Source organism: Pseudophryne corroboree, chromosome 2 (genome assembly GCF_028390025.1).
Source record: "Pseudophryne corroboree isolate aPseCor3 chromosome 2, aPseCor3.hap2, whole genome shotgun sequence".
Classification (NCBI taxonomy): Eukaryota; Metazoa; Chordata; class Amphibia; order Anura; family Myobatrachidae; genus Pseudophryne; species Pseudophryne corroboree.
The window spans coordinates 703,943,851-703,963,494 of record NC_086445.1 but is presented as its reverse complement, the minus strand read 5'-3'; the positions used below and the strand labels follow the sequence as shown (position 1 = coordinate 703,963,494).

Below are 19,644 nucleotides of genomic sequence, written 5' to 3'. Positions count from 1 at the left end.
CTCCTTCGAACAAAAGGGAGTTATAATTATCCCGTACTTGGACGATCTCCTTATAAAGGCGAGGTCCAGGGAGCAGTTGTTGGTCGGAGTAGCACTATCTCGTGAAGTGCTACAACAGCACGGCTGGATTCTGAATATTCCAAAGTCGCAGCTGGTTCCTACGACGCGTCTACTGTTCCTGGGTATGGTTCTGGACACAGAACAGGAAAAAGTGTTTCTCCCGGAGGAGAAGGCCAAGGAGTTGTCATCTCTAGTCAGAGACCTCCTAAAACAAATACAGGTGTTGGTGCATCAATGCACGCGAGTCCTGGGAAAGATGGTAGCTTCTTACGAAGAAATTCCATTCGGCAGGTTCCATGCAAGGATCTTCCAGTGGGATCTGTTGGACAAGTGGTCCCGGTCGCATCTTCAGATGCATCGGCTGATAACCCTGTCTCCAAGGGCAAGGGTGTCGCTGTTGTGGTGGCTGCAGAGTGCTCATCTTCTAGAGGGCTGCAGATTCGGCATACAGGACTGGGTCCTGGTGACCACGGATGCCAGCCTTCGAGGCTGGGGGGCAGTCACACAGGGAAGAAACTTCCAAGGACTATGGTCGAGTCAGGAGACTTCCCTACACATAAATATTCTGGAACTAAGGGCCATTCACAATGCCCTTAGTCAGGCTAGACCCCTGCTTCAACACCAGCCGGTGCTGATCCAGTCAGACAACATCACGGCGGTCGCCCATGTAAACCAACAGGGCAGCACAAGAAGCAGGATGGCGATGGCGGAAGCCACAAGGATTTTCCGATGGGCAGAAAATCATGTGTTAGCACTGTCAGCAGTGTTCATTCCCGGAGTGGACAACTGGGAAGCAGACTTTCTCAGCAGGCACGACCTCCACCCGGGAGAGTGGGGACTTCATCCAGAAGTCTTCCAAATGATTGTACAGCATTGGGAAAGGCCACAGGTGGACATGATGGCGTCCCGCCTCAACAAAAAGCTAAAAAGATATTGCGCCAGGTCAAGGGACCCTCAGGCGATAGCTGTGGACGCTCTGGTAACACCGTGGGGGTACCAGTCGGTGTATGTGTTCCCTCCTCTGCCTCTCATACCCAAGGTACTGAGAATAATAAGAAGGAGAGGAGTAAGAACTATACTCGTGGTTCCGGATTGGCCAAGAAGAGCTTGGCACCCAGAACTTCAAAAAATGATCTCAGAGGACCCATGGCCTCTGCCGCTCAGACAGGACCTGCTGCAGCAGGGGCCCTGTCTGTTCCAAGACTTACCGCGGCTGCGTTTGACGGCATGGCGGTTGAACGCCGGATCCTGAAGGAAAAGGGCATTCCGGAGGAAGTCATCCCTACGCTGATTAAAGCTAGGAAAGAAGTGACCGCAAACCATTATCACCGCATATGGCGAAAATATGTTGCGTGGTGTGAGGCCAGGAAGGCCCAACGGAGGAATTTCAGTTGGGCCGTTTTCTGCACTTCCTACAGTCAGGGGTGACTATGGGCCTAAAATTGGGTTCCATTAAGGTCCAGATTTTGGCTCTGTCGATTTTCTTCCAGAAAGAACTGGCTTCACTGCCTGATGTTCAGATATTGTTAAGGGAGTGCTGCATATTCAGCCCCCTTTTGTGCCTCCAGTGGCACCTTGGGATCACAACGTGGTGTTGGATTTCCTAAAGTCACATTGGTTTGAGCCACTAAAAACCGTGGATTTGAAATATCTCACGTGGAAAGTGGTCATGCTGTTAGCCTTGGCTTCGGCCAGGCGTGTGTCAGAATTGGCGGCTTTGTCATATAAAAGCCCTTATCTGATTTTCCATATGGATAGGGCAGAATTGAGGACTCGTCCCCAGTTTCTCCCTAAGGTGGTATCAGCTTTTCATTTGAACCAACCTATTGTAGTGCCTGCGGCTACTAAGGACTTGGAGGATTCCAAGTTGTTGGACGTAGTCAGGGCCCTGAAAATTTATGTTTCCAGGACAGCTAGTGTCAGGAAAACTGACTCGCTATTTATCCTGTATGCACCCAACAAGCTGGGTGCTCCTGCTTCAAAGCAGACTATTGCTCGCTGGGTTTGTAGTACGATTCAGCTTGCACATTCTGTGGCTGGACTGCCGCATCCTAGATCAGTGAAAGCCCATTCCATGAGGAAGGTGGGCTCTTCTTGGGCGGCTGCCCGACGGGTCTCGGCTTTACAACTTTGCCGAGCAGCTACTTGGTCGGGGTCAAACACATTTGCTAAATTTTACAAGTTTGATACCCTGGCTGAGGAGGACCTAGAGTTTGCTCATTCGATGCTGCAGAGTCATCCGCACTCTCCCGCCCGTTTGGGAGCTTTGGTATAATCCCCATGGTCCTTACGGAGTCCCAGCATCCACTTAGGACGTCAGAGAAAATAAGATTTTACTCACCGGTAAATCTATTTCTCGTAGTCCGTAGTGGATGCTGGGCGCCCATCCCAAGTGCGGATTGTCTGCAATACTTGTATATAGTTATTGTTAACTAAAGGGTTATTGTTGAGCCATCCGTTGAGAGGCTCAGTTATATTTCATACTGTTAACTGGGTATACGGTGTGATTGGTGTGGCTGGTATGAGTCTTACCCGGGATTCAAAATCCTTCCTTATTGTGTCAGCTCTTCCGGGGACAGTATCCTAACTGAGGTCTGGAGGAGGGTCATAGAGGGAGGAGCCAGTGCACACCAGGTAGTCCTAAAGCTTTCTTTAGTTATGCCCAGTCTCCTGCGTAGCCGCTATTCCCCATGGTCCTTACGGAGTCCCAGCATCCACTACGGACTACGAGAAATAGATTTACCGGTGAGTAAAATCTTATTTTTCTTGGGATCATAGAGGACAAACAGAGTCAGTTTTTCTATGATGAGCCGTCCTCTTCACATAAATCTTCAAAGCCCTCACAACATCCAAGGCCTTTGAAGCAATTGAGGAGTCAGTAGCCACTGGCACCACAATAAGTTGGTTGATATGAAAGGCTGATACAACCTTAGGCAGGAACTGCGGATGAGTCCTGAGTTCCGCTATATCATCGTGGAAGACCAGATAGGAACTTTTACAGGACAAAGCCCCCAATTCCATAATAAGGCCAACAAAGTGACCGCCTTCCACGTGACAAATTTGATTTCAGCCTCCTGTAGAGGCTCAAACCAATCCGATTGCAGGAACTGTAATACCACATCAAGATCCCAGGGTGCCGTTGGCGCCACAAAGGGAGGCTGGATGTGCAGAACTCCTTTCAAAAAGGTCTGAACCTCAGGGAGGACAGCCAATTGTTTTTGGAAGAAAATGGACAAAGCTGAGATCTGGACCTTGATGGAGCCCAATCTCAGGCCCATATCCACACCTGCTTGCAGCAAAAGGAGAAAACGTCCAAGTTGAAACTCCACCGCAGGAAATTTCTTGGATTCACACCAAGACACATATCTTTTCCCAATTCGATGGTAATGTTTAGATGTTACCCCATCCCTAGCCTGTATCAGGGTAGGAATAACCTCCCTCGGAAAACCCTTTCGAGCTAAGATCTGGCGCTCAACCACCATGCTGTCAAACGTAGCCATGGTAAGTCTTGATAAGCGAACGGCCCCTGCAGCAGCAGATCCTCCCAAAGAGGTAAGGGCCTTGGATCTTCCAGCAGAAGATCCAGCAGATCCGCGTACCAAGCCCTCCTTGGCCAGTCCGGAGCAATGAGGATTGCCAGAACCTTTGTTCTTTTTACAAGTAGAAGAACTTTTGGAATCAGAAGAAGTGGAGGGAACACATACACCAACGTCAACACCCACGGTGTTACCAGTGCGTCCACCGCCACTGCCTGCGGGTCTCTCGACCTGGAACAGTACTTCTTGTTGAGGCGGAAGGCCATCATGTCTACGTGAGGAACCCCCCACCAACCGGTTACCTCCTCGAACATCTCCAGATGGAGGCCCCACTCTCCTGGATGGAGATTGTGTCTGCTGAGGAAGTCTGCTTCCCAGTTGTCTACTCCCGGAATGAGGATTGCTGACATCGCCACTGCATGGCTTTCTGCCCATATGAGGATTCTTGACATCTCTGACATTGCAGCCCTGCTCTTCGTTCCGCCTTGTCGGTTTATGTAGGCCACTGTGGTCACGATGTCCGACTGCACCTGAACAGCCCGATCCTGTAGAAGGTGTGCTGCTTGAAGAAGGCCATTGTATACGGCCCTTAGCTCCAGGATGGTTATTGGGAGAAGGGATTCATGATTCGACCACCTTCCTTGGAAGGTTTCCCCCTGAGCGACTGCTCCCCAACCTCTTAGACTTGCATCTGTGGTTAGAAGGATCCAGTCCTGAACTCCAAACCTTCAGCCTTCCAGAAGGTGTGGTAGTTGTAGCCACCAGAGGAGCGAAATCCTGGCTTTCGGTGACAGACGTATCCTCTGGTGCATATGTAGGTGAGATCCCGACCACTGGTCCAAGAGATCCAGCTGAAAGGATCGAGCATGAAACCTCCGTACTGCAGAGCCTTGTAGGAGGCAACCATCTTCCCCAGAAGGCGGATGCACTGATGAACCGATACCCGGGCAGGCTTCAAGACATCCTGGACCATTGTTTGAATCACCAACGCTTTCTCCACCGGTAGAAACACCCTCTGCACCTCCGTGTCGAGGATCATCCCCAGGAAAGACAGCCTCCTTGTCGGCTCCAGATGAGACTTTGGAAGGTTCAGGATCCAACCATGCTCCTTGAGCAGATGTGTCGTGAGAGCAATGGATCTTAACTTCTCCCTGGACGACGCCTTGATCAGAAGATCGTCCAGATACGGAAATATGTTCACTCCTTGCTTGCGGAGGAGAACCATCATCTCTGCCATCACCTTGGTGAAGACCATCAGTGCCGTGGAGAGACTGAACGGCAGTGCCTGAAACTGATAGTGATCGTCTAACAGTGCAAACCTGAAATATGCCTGCTGCAGCGACCACATGGGAATGTGCAGGTACGCATCCTTGATGTCCAGGGACACCAGGAACTCCCCCTCCATCAGTCCTGAGATGACAGCTCTCAGAGACTCCATCTTGTATTTGAACTCCCTGAGATAAGGGTTCAAAGATTTTAAGTTCAGAATTGGCCCTACCGAACCATCCGGCTTCGGTACCACGAAAAGGTTCGAATAGTAACCACTGATGAAGCGGAACTGGAACAATGACCTCGGACACTACCAATTTTCGGATAGCTTCCAGAAGAATTGCTCTCTCTGCCGGCAAAGCTGGAAAGCCTGATTTGAAGAAACGGTGAGGTGGGAGAGCTTGAAACTCCAGCCTATACTCCCTGGATACTATATCTTGTATCCAAGGGTCCAGGCCAGATGACACCCAGACGTGGCTGAAATGCCGAAGTCTTGCTCCCACCTGACCTTCTTCCAGGCTGTGCGGTCCACCGTCATGTGGAGGACTTTGAGGCACCAGAAGCAGGCTTCTGGTCTTGGGAACCTGTGGGAGCAGGCTTTTTTTTCCTTTAGCACGACCACCTCTGAAGAAGGTGTGAGAAGGCTTGTTCTTTCTAGGTCTCGTGTGCCGAAAGGACTGTGACGTGGCTGGTGTAAAAGGCTTCTTCGTAGCTGGTGCAGCTGAGGGGAGAAAAGGAGACTTACCCGCGGTAGTCGTGGCAATCCAGGCATCCAGCACCTCCCCAAACTGGATTCCGCGTCCGCAGACCATTGGCGCAGCCAGAGACACCTGTGAGCCGAGACGGACATGGAGGAGATCCCTGCAGCCATGGAACCCAGGTCCTTCATGGAATCTACCAGGAACCCTGCAGAATCCTGAATGTTACGTAAAAATAAATCAACGTCACCTCTATCCATCGTAGTCAAGTCCTCCTGCAGAGTGATTGACCACCTGGCTATAGCTTTAGAAATCCATACACAGGCAATAGTAGGCCGCAGTATGGTCCTTGAAGCCGTGTATATGGATTTGAGCGGAGCATCCACCTTGCAATCTGCCGGGTCCTTCAAAGCGGTAGATCCCGGGACTGGTAAAACCACCTGTTTTGATAGCCTGGAGACAGAGACGTCAAATATAGGCGAAGACTCCCATTTTTTTCTATCGTCTTCTGGGAAGGGAAAAGCAACCAGGACCCTTTTAGGGATCTGGAATTTTTTCTCCGGATTTTCCCAGGCTTTTTCAAATATAGCATTTCATTCCTTAGATGCTTTGCAATACCTGAGTTGCATGCTCAGTTCTTGTAACCCTCTCAGAAATCTGAGAAATAGTCCCCCTAAGAGAGACTAACCATTCCGGTTCTCTAGCTCGGATCTGCGCTACAACAGTGCAATCCTGATTACATGGGATGGGATCTTCCTGAGAAGATAAATCCTCTGCAGCATATGAAACAGAGTCTCTAGACATGTTTGCTAATACACCCCACATACACACTGGGCACAGGGCAGACAGAGTTTTCCCCCCAAGAATGGCAGAGAGACAGAGATTGGAGCCAACCCACACACAGCGCTATTACAGGTATAGGGAGACCCTAAACCAGCACTGACTGTGTCCCTTAATAGGTGACACAGTCTTACACAGCCTCCCCTCCCTTCTACAACCCCCTGGTAACGTACAGATAGCTGGAGTTGCACTGGAGGGACTATTCTTCCACTTGCATCCGACTGCAGGCTGGAAAATGGCGCTGAAACGCTGCTGGGTCCGCTCTAAGAAAGCTCCGCCCCCTTAATGGCGCTGTCTTCCCGCTCTTCTTAGATTATACTGGCCTGAGGTTTTTGTGCTGGCTGAGATCCGCAGAGCCCGACAGGCTTTTTTGGTCAGTGTAGGGTCAGGTGCTGGCTCAGGGCGCCCCTTACAGCGCAGCACCCAGGTACCGCTGAGCCGTCCGGGAGCACAGTTAATACTGCGCTCCTACCCTAATGCCACCATCTTCACACTGACCCCCCGCTTGTTAGGGGGACGGTGACTCACTCGCCACACTTCAGCTCTGCAAGGGGGTAGCGGCATGCTGCTGGGGTGAGCGCTCCCCTGCAGCGAGGAGCGATCTATCCACTCTGGAGCTCAGTGTCCAGTCAGCGGAGACAGTGGCTCAGACCACGCAGGGCGGACACTGCTCCCCCCCTCAGTCCCTCGATGCAGGAAGGCTGTTGCCAGCAGCCTCCCTGTAAAATAAAAATTCTAAGATAAACTTTTTCTAAGATAAACTTTTTCTAAGAAAGCTCAGTAGAGCTCCCCTAGCTGTGACCGGCTCCTCCGGGCACATTTTCTAAACTGAGTCTGGTAGGAGGGGCATAGAGGGAGGAGCCAGGCCACACTATTAAACTCTTATAGTGCCAATGGCTCCTGGTGGACCCGTCTATACCCTATGGTACTAATATGGAGCCCAGCATCCTCTAGGACGTAAGAGAAATAACCTTAATTTGCAGAAAGAAGCTTCAAAAATATATTTGCCTGACTTATATACATCTCCGCTACAAATGACACCCCTGCGCGATGAGCTGAATATCAGAGAGACAGGGAGAGGTCGCTGATGGGTGGCTCAGGACCTGGCGACAGTGCGTAGATCCATTAAATGTAAATTATTCTTTTTTTTTTCTTCAATAAACCCAATTAAATACACATACCTTAGCATTAGGAGGAACAAAAAGTACTTACTTTTACAGAACTCGTCAGCTGTGGACCAGCTTTTGTCTAAGCAAGTTGTAGTATTTTTTGTATTAGGAACACGTTCATATTCGTGTTTGCATTTGTACTGCACAGTCGTGCCACTGAAATAATTGGGTAGGAGAGCAGAGCTTTCATCAAGTTCTGCATAAGGAAGATCGGGAGGAGAAACACACACAGCTGAAAATGAAACAACAGTCCATCAATCTCTGCAGTATAAGAATTGAAATATTAGTAAGAAAAATTCAGGGCCTAATTCAGTAAGGATTGCAAATTCTACTAATTAGCAGAATTTGCAATCCTTTTGATCGCATACTGGGAGCTGCCCATTGCTGGAGAAAGCCACCCAGCATGCTGACCAGCGCCTCCCCCCGTTCAACAAGCAGAAATTGCGAATGCATCGCAATTTCTGCTTGTTAACAGAAACTGAGGATGGCTCCTGCCGGCTCAGCTTAGCTGCGCCCGCAGGAGGCCCATCGCCATGTTCTCAATCGCGGCGGCTGTGTGACATCACGCAGACAATGCAAGCACGCCCCTAACTCGCCCCCATTCGCGCCGCACCGCCCCCGCAATGCTCCGTCTCTGCTCTGGAAATGGAGCATGCGCCCACGGGGCAATTGTAATAATTCTGGTTGGATCGCAATTTGTGATCCAACCTGAATTAGCCCCTCAATACAGAAACGTAATCAAGTAAAATCAGATATGGGATAAATAACAGGAATAATTGGTAAAATTCGTACATATTTTTTTTATATATTACACTTTAATATAAAATATTTACAAAGATAAAAATATATAGCCACAACACGCACTTGTCATGGGAATAAATGTAGTCTCTACTGTAAAGTTAAACCAGAATGATGTTAGAAGACATTTAGGCATTAGTCCCTTTATAAGATGTCCTAGACTGATGGACCTGTCACATTAGTACAGGTGAAAAACTTTGAGCTGGGATCAGTATGAAATACCCACAATCCCGACGGTCAAAATAGCTACAATTGACTGACGATCAAAATCTCAACAAGTTCAAAATACTGACAATGTCAAAATACAGCCATTTCTCTAGCATCCATAAGGAATATTGGGGAAAACTAGTACGTTGGGGTATAGACGGGGTCCAAAGGAGCCAGTGCACTTTAAATTTCTTCAACTGGGTGTGCTGGCTCCTCCCCTCTATGCCACAGGCAGTTTAGAAAAAAGTGCCCTCAGGACAGGATGCACACTCTGGAGCTCCAGAGAGTTTTCTTCAATTTCTTTTAATCTTTTATTTTTCCGGTATGCTGTCTGGGCAACAACATACCTGCTCCGTGGAAGTTAGGGGGGCGGTCATCAGACTTACGAGGTGCAGTGCTTCCCTAGGGTTGTTGTTCAGCAGGGAACTGTGCCTTGACTGTCACAGCCGCAGCACGCCGCACACCCCTAACGCTGCCTGAAGGTGACATCGATGGTGAGTACAAACCGGGGGTCTCGCTAAGGGGGTTCCCCCGGTTCAAAGTAGGGCTAAACACGAGCGCGGCGTATGGGACCCTCCCTGGGGGGTCCCGCTAAGATCTCCCGTGTGGAAACTGGCATAAACGCTTGACTAAGCACTTGTTGTGAGACATTGCCAGTATAATACTATTAGGTATCTCCAGCGTCATTGGAGGGGGCAGAGCTACCTCAGAGCAGGACCTGAGGCACTTTGGCGCCTTCCTCTGCTTACTGCAGCACAGACAGTGCACAGCACTTCCTGAACCTCAGACACACTGGATATCTGGTACAGGGTGTAGCAAAGGGGGAGAGCCGCTTGTGTACACTATATAAATCCTCTTTAGGATAGAAATTGTTAGTGTTTACAGTGTTATAGTGAGCTAACAGCCTCACTTGGGCTGTGCAGCTCAGGGTGTGCTGATGTCCTCTCTACCTCTGTGTCTCCTCTCACATACAGTAGGGCAGGCTTGCTTTATAACTGTCTGTGTATATATGTATGTTATTGTGCTTACTGTGAAACATGGGTAAACACAAGCAGTGCAGTATATGTCACACTAGATTATCTCCCTTATTTAATGACTCTGGTTCCTGTGAACAATGCAGTCAATCTTCACAAATCAGTGAAGGGTCTGGGGGAGAGGGTCCAGAGCCCCACTGCTTATGGTCTCTTAACACTATGATGTCAGACATGTCATCCCAGCTCACTGCTAATGTGCAGAAAACTCAGCTGCTGCAACAAGCTGTTGCAGATTTAGCTGCTAGGGCAGATACACAGCCCTCCCTCTCTCATGCAGGTCCCCAGAAGCGTGGTTTATCTGCTATACTATCTGATACAGATGATGATATACAGGAGGATGGGGATGACCCGGATCCTGTTAGTGGGGATCCAGATGCTGCTCAGGGTACTGAACCCCTCATTTTGGCTATAAGGGATGTGTTGAAGCTCCCTCTCGAGGACGCTGCATCTCAGCAGTCGTTTTTCTTCGTACATAACAAGCCTAATGTCACTTTCCCTGATTCTACAGAGTTTGATGACTTACTTAAACAGGCATGGAAAAATCCACACAAAAAATTCCAAATGTCCAAAACGTTTTTGCGCACTTTCCGATTTGCACCTGAAGGTAAAAATTTTTGGGAGGAACCCCCTGGGGTGGATGTTTCAGTGTCTCGCCTGTCTAAAAAATCGTATTCATTCTTGGACCACTCAAATTCAGGGAGGCCTCTCGGGGGATATGACCTTAGTTACTATTATAACCCTCTTGAAGCACATTCAGGACACAACCCGTGTCCTCTATGATTTGCTCAAGGTGATGGGGAATATTAATGCTCGGACTTCTGTCATAGCAGTGTTGGCGTGCAGGGCCTTGTGGTTGCGTCAGTGGATTGCAGATGCAGAATTTAAACGTAGTGTGGAATCCCTCCCCTTTTCTGGGGAATGGCTTTTTGGGGTCGATTTAGATACCTGGATTTCCAAAGTTACGGCTGGGAAATCCACGTTTCTCCCCTCTGGGGCCCCGCCGGCGACGCTCCTATCCGGGGCCGTCTTTCCAGTCCTTTTGGTCTCACAGGTTTCGATCTAAGGCCAGAGGTGCCTCCAATGCGGCTAGAGGCACCAGAGGTAAGTCCAGAAAACCAGCAAGCACCAGTTCTCAGAAACAGTCCACCGGTTCAGCTTCCACTAAGGCCTCAGCATGACGGTGGCCACCCACCCCGAGGGGATCTCGAGGTGGGAGCTCGACTGCATCACTTCAGCCGCATCTGGGAGGCTTTCTGCCGGGATGCCTGGGTTTAGAGATCTTGTGTCTCAGGGCTACAGGCTGGAGTTCGACAGTACTCCCCCTCAACGATTTTTCAAATCAGGCTTAACAGCTTTGGAGGCTAAGGAGATTTATGGTAGAACTTGCCTTTGTTAAATCTCTTTCTGTGAGGTACACTGAGTTCCACAGGGAATAACATTGGGGTGTAGAGTTGGATCTTGATCCAAGGCACCAACAGGCTAAAAGCTTTGACTGTTCCCAAGATGCACAGCGCCGCCTCCTCTATAACCCCGCCTCCGTGCACAGGAGCTCAGTTTTGTTAACCAGCCCAATGCAGTAGCAGGTAAAAGAGACGACAACCGTTAGTAGCCACATATACCACATTCTCGCGACAGGAGACGGTACCAGCGGCTAATGCCATACAAACCCAAAGAAGCTAAGTGCGTCAGGGTGGGCGCCCTGTGGAATCCAGTGTACCTCACAGAAAGAGATTTAACAAAGGTAAGATCTTACCATAAATCTCCTTTTCTGCAGCGGGGTACACTGGGGTTCCACTGGGAATAACATCGGGAATGTCCTAAAGCAGTTCCTCATTGGAGGGGACGCACTGTAGCGGGCACAAGAACCCGGCGTCCAAAGGAGGCATCCTGGGAGGCGGAAATATCGAAGGCATAGAACCTTATGAACGTGTTCGCTGAGGACCACATAGCCGACTTGCACAATTGTTCAAGGGTCGCACCACAGCGGGACGCCCAAGAAGGTCGAACAGAAAGAGTAGAATGGGCTTTGATGGTAGCAGGAGCTCTTTGGAGGATAAACCTGGAGAGGTAAATGCCGGAACCACAATTACCTGGTTAAGGTGGAAAGACTACGCCACCTTAGGCAAATAACCAGGACGAGTTCTAAGAACCGCCCGGTCACGGTGAAAAATCAGAAAGGGAGACCTACCAAGTCTGAAACCCGTGTAGCAGACGCAATAGCCAGCAAGAACAAGACCTTAAGAGTAAGCCACTTAAGGTCCACAGACTCAAGACGTTCAAACGGAGACTCTTGTAAGGCATCCAGAACAACCGACAAATCCCAAGGAGCCACAGGCGGGACATAGGGAGGTTGAATCCGTAAAACACCCTGAGTGAATGTATGAACATCAGGCAGAGTCGCAATTTTTCTCTGAAACCATATCGACAAGGCAGAAATATGAACCTTGAGGGAGGCTTGATGAAGGCCTAAGTCCAGGCCCTGTTCAGGAAAGCCAAAAGCTTGGCAGTACTGAACTTATATGCGTCATAATGGTTAGTCGCACACCAGGCGAAGTAAGAATTCCAGACCCTATAATAAATCAAAGCAGACACCGGTTTACAGGCCTTCAACATAGTTTGAATCACCGCCTCAGAAAATCCTTTGGCGCTCAGTACAGAAGCTTCAAGAGCCACGCCGTCAAAGCCAGCAGGGACAAATCCTGGTAGACACAAGGGCCCTGAACGAGGAGGTATGGGATCTGTGGAAGTAGAAGGGGACGCTCTATCGAGAGACCCTGCAGGTCTGAGAACCAATGCCGTCTGGGCCACGCTGGAGCGATTAGTAGTAGTATTCCTCCTTCTTGCTTGAACTTACTTATCACCCTGGGTAGAAGTATCTTTTCTGCACATCTCTGACCAAAACTCACCAAATTTCCAGGAGTTTATACTGCTGCACCTGTGTATAATGCCCAGATGTACCCTTTGGCTCATATATTGCATGGAATTCAGGCTCTGGGGTTTAGCCAGTGCCTCCTGAGCCATTTAGCTCACCGCACGTCCCTGGTATATAGATATAACAATGCACAGTAAAGACTGCATTTATGTCACAGGGTACTTGTACTAACTATCCCTGTAGTAATGCACTTGTTCTTAACTAACACTGTCTAAATGACATGTAGAATACTTAAGTGTCCTGTAAATGCATAGCGCTGATGATGCAGGAGGCTTTACAGAGGAGACATTGTCCAGCAGTCCCAGAATCAGCTCAACATGTGTGTAATGGCGCCCAAACATTGACAGGGAGTGAGGGAGACAGAGAGATGCAGCTCCAGGGTGGGAACATTTGCAGTAAATGGCGCCTGGGGCTGGGGGAGGGGCTACAGGTCAGAGCCTTATCTTCTTGCTGGACTTCACCACCGGGTACTGCGGGGCCTATTAAAGTGGATTATGAGGTAATCCAACCTCTGCCCCTTGCCCTGGTGGTCTAATGGGGTCCCTGTACGGCCACAGTGTCCACGCCAGCGCGCGCGGCCCGTCTCCTAGAGACTGCAGCGGATCGGGGTTTTCAGCAGGTCCGCCTGGGGGACACTCATTTCGTTGGTATTGCTCCCGAACCAGGAACCCTCAGGCGAGGGCAGTGGATACACTGACGTCGCCTTGGCATTACCGGCTGGTCTACCTGTTTCCTCCAATTCCATTACTCCCAAGGGTGCTAAAGCGAATCAGAAATCAAGGAGTCCAGGCAATTCTGATTTCCCCGGATTGGCCTCGGAGGGCATGGTATGCGTATCTTCTGGACATGTCCGTTGAAGACACTAAGAAGAGATCTTCTTCAACAAGGACCGTTCATCTACCAGGACTTACGGCGACTTCGTTTTAAGGCATGGCTGTTGTGCGGAACATCCTAGCTCACAAGGGCCTTTCCAAGAAGGTGACTGCTACCATGGTTGAGGCCAGGAAACCTGTGATGTCAAAATACTATCATCATACCTGGAGAAGATATGTCTCTTGGTGCGAGGACCGCACGTACCTGCCTGCAGAGTTCAACTTTGGACGTTTCCTGCAGGCTGGGGTGGACAAGGGCTTACATCTGGGTTCCATTAAGGTCCAGATTTCAGCTCTCTCCATCTTCTTCCAGAAGAAATTGGCAGTGTTGCCAGAAGTTCAGACCTTTTTGCAAGGGGTACTTCACATACAACCTCCTCTTGTGGCGCCCATGGCACCCTGGGATTTGAATGCTGTGTTGGAGTTTCTACAGTCCTCCTGGTTTAAACCACTGATGATGGTAGAATACAAGTACCTCACGTGGAAGATGGTGATGTTGTTGGCCCTGGCTTCTGCTAGGCGTGTCTCAGAATTGGGGGCCTTATCGTGTAAAAGTCCCTACTTGGTCTTTTACGAGGACAGAGTGGAGCTCAGGACTAGGCAGCAGTTCCTGCCGAAGGTCATCTCTGCATTTCACTTGAATCAACCTATTGTGATTCCGTCAGGTTCTGGCACTTCTGCTCCTCCGGAGGCATTGGATGCGGTGCGAGCCTTGAAGATCTATGTCAAGAGAACGGCTCGGATCAGAAAGAAGGATACTTTTTCCGTGCTATATGATGCACAGAAAAAGGGTTGCCCTGCTTCAAAGCAGTCTATTGCTCATTGGCTTAGGCTTACTATCCAACAGGCCTATGTGTCGGCAGCCTTACCTGTTCCACAGTCTCTTAAGGCCCACTCTACAAGATCGGTGGGGTCTTCTTGGACAGCTGCCAGTGGATTCTTGGCTTTGCAACTATGCCGAGCTGCTACCTGGTCGGGGAAGGACACCTTTGTGAAGTTCTACAGGTTTGTTACCCTGGCTAAAGAGGATACCCAGTTTGGGAAGGCGGTGCTGCAGAATTCTCCACACATTCCCGCCCGTTCTGGAAGCTTTGGGACGTCCCCATTGTACTAAGTCTCCACAATATCCCTTATGGATGCTAGAGAAAATAGGATTTTAATTACCTACCGGTAAATCCTTTTCTCATACTCCATAAGGGATATTGGGCACCCGCCTCAGTGCGTTGACTTTTCTGCAGGTTGTCTTTTGTATGGTTACCTGTTCAGCTGTTGCTGTTTTGTTACCAGCCGTTGCTGGTTGTTTTATGTTAGTGGTGTGCTGGTGTATGAATGTTATATTCCTTCTCTCATGTATGTCCTTTCTCCTTCGGGCACTGTTTTACCTATAACTGCCTGTGGGAGGGAGCATAGAGGGGAGGAGCCAGCACACCAATCTGAAGAAATTCAAAGTGCGCCAGTTCCTTTGGACCCAGTCTATACTAGTGATGAGCGGGTTCGGTTCCTCGGAAACCGAACCCCCCCGAACTTCACCCATTTTACACGGGTCCGAGGCATATTCGGATTCTCCCGTATGGCTCGGTTAACCCGAGCGCGCCCGAACGTCATCATCCCGCTGTCGGATTCTCGCGAGATTCGGATTCTATATAAGCAGCCGCGCGTCGCCGCCATTTTCACTCGTGCATTGGAAATGTTAGGGAGAGGACGTGGCTGGCGTCCTCTCCATTTATTGTTGATGCAAATATTTGTGCTTGCTTATTGCTTAATTGTGGGGACTGGGGAGCAGCTGTATAATATAGGAGGAGTACAGTGCAGAGTTTTGCTGATCAGTGACCACCAGTTTTATCCGTTCTCTGCCTGAAAAAAACGCTCCTTATCTGTGCTCAGTGTGCTGCATATATCTGTGCTCACACTGCTTAATTGTGGGGACTGGGGAGCAGCTGTATTATATAGGAGGAGTACAGTGCAGAGTTTTGCTGACAGTGACCACCAGTATACGTTGTCTGCATGAAAAACACTACATATCTGTGCTCAGTGTGCTGCATATATCTGTGCTCACACTGCTTTATTGTGGGGACTGGGGACCACCAGTATATTATATAGGAGGAGTACAGTGCAGAGTTTTGCTGACCAGTGACCACCAGTATACGTTGTCTGCCTGAAAAACACTCCATATCTGTGGTGCATTGTAGTATATAGTAGGAGTACAGTGCATAATTTTGCTGACCACCAGTATATAATATAAAGGAGTACGGTACAGAAGGCCACTGCTGTACCTACCTCTGTGTCGTCAAGTATACTATCCATCCATACCTGTGGTGCATTTAAGTTTTGCACAGTTTGCTGACCACCAGTATATAATATATAGCATTACGGTACAGTAGGCCACTGCTGTACCTAACTCTGTGTCGTCAAGTATACTATCCATCCATACCTGTGGTGCATTTAAGTTTTGCACAGTTTGCTGACCACCAGTATATAATATATAGCATTACGGTACAGTAGGCCACTGCTGTACCTACCTCTGTGTCGTCAAGTATACTATCCATCCATACCTGTGGTGCATTTAAGTTTTGCACAGTTTGCTGACCACAAGTATATAATATATAGCATTACGGTACAGTAGGCCACTGCTGTACCTACCTCTGTGTCGTCAAGTATACTATCCATCCATACCTGTGGTGCATTTAAGTTTTGCACAGTTTGCTGACCACCAGTATATAATATATAGCATTACGGTACAGTAGGCCACTGCTGTACCTACCTCTGTGTCGTCAAGTATACTATCCATCCATACCTGTGGTGCATTTAAGTTTTGCACAGTTTGCTGACCACCAGTACATAATATATAGCAGTACGGTACAGTAGGCCACTGCTCTACCTACCTCTGTGTCGTCAAGTATACTATCCATCCATACCTGTGGTGCATTTCAGTTGTGCGCAGTATATATAGTAGTAGGCCATTGCTATTGATACTGGCATATAATTCCACACATTAAAAAATGGAGAACAAAAATGTGGAGGTTAAAATAGGGAAAGATCAAGATCCACTTCCACCTCGTGCTGAAGCTGCTGCCACTAGTCATGGCCGAGATGATGAAATGCCATCAACGTCGTTTGCCAAGGCCGATGCCCAATGTCATAGTAGAGAGCATGTAAAATCCAAAAAACAAAAGTTCAGTAAAATGACCCATAAATCAAAATTGAAAGCGTCTGATGAGAAGCGTAAACTTGCCAATATGCCATTTATGACACGGAGTGGCAAGGAACGGCTGAAGCCCTGGCCTATGTTCATGGCTAGTGGTTCAGATTCACATGAGGATGGAAGCACTCATCCTCTCGCTAGAAAAATGAAAAGACTTAAGCTGGCAAAAGCACAGCAAAGAACTGTGCGTTCTTCTAAATCACAAATCCCCAAGGAGAGTCCAATTGTGTCGGTTGCGATGCCTGACCTTCCCAACACTGGACGGGAAGAGCTTGCGCCTTCCACCATTTGCACGCCCCCTGCAAGTGCTGGAGGGAGCACCCGCAGTCCAGTTCCTAATAGTCAAATTGAAGATGTCACTGTTGAATTACACCAGGATGAGGATATGGGTGTTGCTGGCGCTGGGGCGGAAATTGACAAGGAGGATTCTGATGGTGAGGTGGTTTGTTTAAGTCAGGCACCCGGGGAGACACCTGTTGTCCGTGGGACGAATATGGCCATTGACATGCCTGGTCAAAATACAAAAAAAAATCACCTCTTCGGTGTGGAATTATTTCAACACAAATGCGGACAACAGGTGTCAAGCCGTGTGTTGCCTTTGTCAAGCTGTAATAAGTAGGGGTAAGGACGTTAACCACCTCAGAACATCCTCCCTTATACGTCACCTGCAGCGCATTCATCATAAGTCAGTGACAAGTTCAAAAACTTTGGATGACAGCGGAAGCAGTCCACTGACCACTAAATCCTTTCCTCTTGTAACCAAGCTCCTGCAAACCACACCACCAACTCCCTCAGTGTCAATTTCCACCTTACACAGGAAAGCCAATAGTCCTGCAGGCCATGTCACTGGCAAGTCTGACGAGTCCTCTCCTGCCTGGGATTCCTCCGATGCATCCTTGAGTGCAACGCCTACTGCTGCTGGCGCTGCTGTTGTTGCTGCTGGAAGTCGATCGGCATCCCAGAGGGGAAGTCGGAAGACCACTTGTACTACTTCCAGTAAGCAATTGACTGTCCAACAGTCCTTTGCGAGGAAGATGAAATATCACAGCAGTCATCCTGCTGCAAAGCGGATAACTCAGGTCTGGTCAGCCTGGGTGGTGAGAAACGTGGTTCCGGTATCCACCGTTAATTCAGAGGCAACTAGAGACTTGATTGAGGTACTGTGTCCCCGGTACCAAATACCATCTAGGTTCCATTTCTCTAGGCAGGTGATACCGAAAATGTACACAGACGTCAGAAAAAGAGTCACCAGTGTCCTAAAAAATGCAGTTGTACCCAATGTCCACTTAACCACGGACATGTGAACAAGTGGGGCAGGGCAGACTCAGGACTATATGACTGTGACAGCCCACTGGGTAGATGTATTGCCTCCCGCAGCAAGAACAGCAGCGGCGGCACCAGTAGCAGCATCTCGCAAACGCCAACTCGTTCCTAGGCAGGCTACGCTTTGTATCACCGCTTTCCATAAGAGGCACACAGCTGACAACCTCTTACGGAAACTGAGGAACATCATCGCAGAATGGCTTACCCCAATTGGACCCTCCTGAGGATTTGTGACATCGGACAACGCCAGCAATATTGTGCGTGCATTACATCTGGCCAAATTCCAGCACGTCCCATGTTTTGCACATACATTGAATTTGGTGGTGCAGAATTATTTAAAAAATGACAGGGGCGTGCAAGAGATGCTGTCGGTGGCCCGAAGAATTGCGTGCCACTTTCGTCATTCAGCCACCGCGTGCCGAAGACTGGTGCACCACCAAACAGTCCTGAACCTGCCCTGCCATCATCTGAAGCAAGAGGTGGTAACGAGGTGGAATTCAACCCTCTATATGCTTCAGAGGATGGAGGAGCAGCAAAAGGCCATTCAAGCCTATACATCTGCCCAAGATATAGGCAAAGGAGGGGGAATGCACCTGACTCAAGCGCAGTGGAGAATGATTTCAACGTTGTGCAAGGTTCTGCAGCCCTTTGAACTTGCCACACGTGAAGTCAGTTCAGACACTGCCAGCCTGAGTCAGGTCATTCCCCTCATCAGGCTTTTGCAGAAGAAGCTGGAGACATTGAAGGAGGAGCTAAAACAGAGCGATTCCGCTAGGCATGTGGGACTTGTGGATGGAGCCCTTAATTCGCTTAACCAGGATTCACGGGTGGTCAATCTGTTGAAATCAGAGCACTACATTTTGGCCACCGTGCTCGATCCTAGATTTAAAACCTACGTTGTATCTCTCTTTCTGGCAGACACAAGTCTGCAGAGGTTCAAAGACCTGCTGGTGAGAAAATTGTCAAGTCAAGCGGAACGTGACCCGTCAACAGCTCCTCCTTCACATTCTCCCGCAACTGGGGGTGCGAGGAAAAGGCTAAGAATTCCGAGCCCACCCGCTGGCGGTGATGCAGGGCAGTCTGGAGCGAGTGCTGACATCTGGTCCGGACTGAAGGACCTGGCAACGATTACTGACATGTCGTCTACTGTCACTGCATATGATTCTGTCACCATTGAAAGAATGGTGGAGGATTATATGAGTGACCGCATCCAAGTAGGCATGTCAGACAGTCCGTACGTATACTGGCAGGAAAAAGAGGCAATTTGGAGGCCCTTGCACAAACTGGCTGTATTTTACCTAAGTTGCCCACCCTCCAGTGTGTACTCCGAAAGAGTGTTTAGTGCAGCCGCTCACCTTGTCAGCAATCGGCGTACGAGGTTACTTCCAGAAAATGTGGAGAAGATGATGTTCATCAAAATGAATTATAATCAATTCCTCCGTGGAGACATTGACCAGCAATTGCCTCCAGAAAGTACACAGGGACCTGAGATGGTGGATTCCAGTGGGGACGAATTAATAATCTGTGAGGAGGGGGATGTACACAGTGAAAGGGGTGAGGAATCGGAGGATGATGATGAGGTGGACATCTTGCTTCTGTAGAGCCAGTTTGTGCAAGGAGAGATTGATTGCTTCTTTTTTGGTGGGGGCCCAAACCAACCAGTCATTTCAGTCACAGTCGTGTGGCAGACCCTGTTGCTGAAAT

General features: G+C 49.1%; 1 protein-coding gene across 3 annotated transcripts in view; it reads right to left on the bottom strand.

Moving 5' to 3' along the window:
* Positions 1-19,644, bottom strand: part of LOC135045595 (complement decay-accelerating factor-like) — a 449,130-nt gene that overhangs the window by 93,105 nt on the left and 336,381 nt on the right. For all 3 annotated transcript variants that reach the window (XM_063955314.1, XM_063955312.1, XM_063955313.1), the window contains one exon: positions 7,616-7,804. In XM_063955314.1, the coding sequence (XP_063811384.1) occupies positions 7,616-7,804 (189 nt within the window). The remainder of the gene's footprint in view (positions 1-7,615; positions 7,805-19,644) is intronic.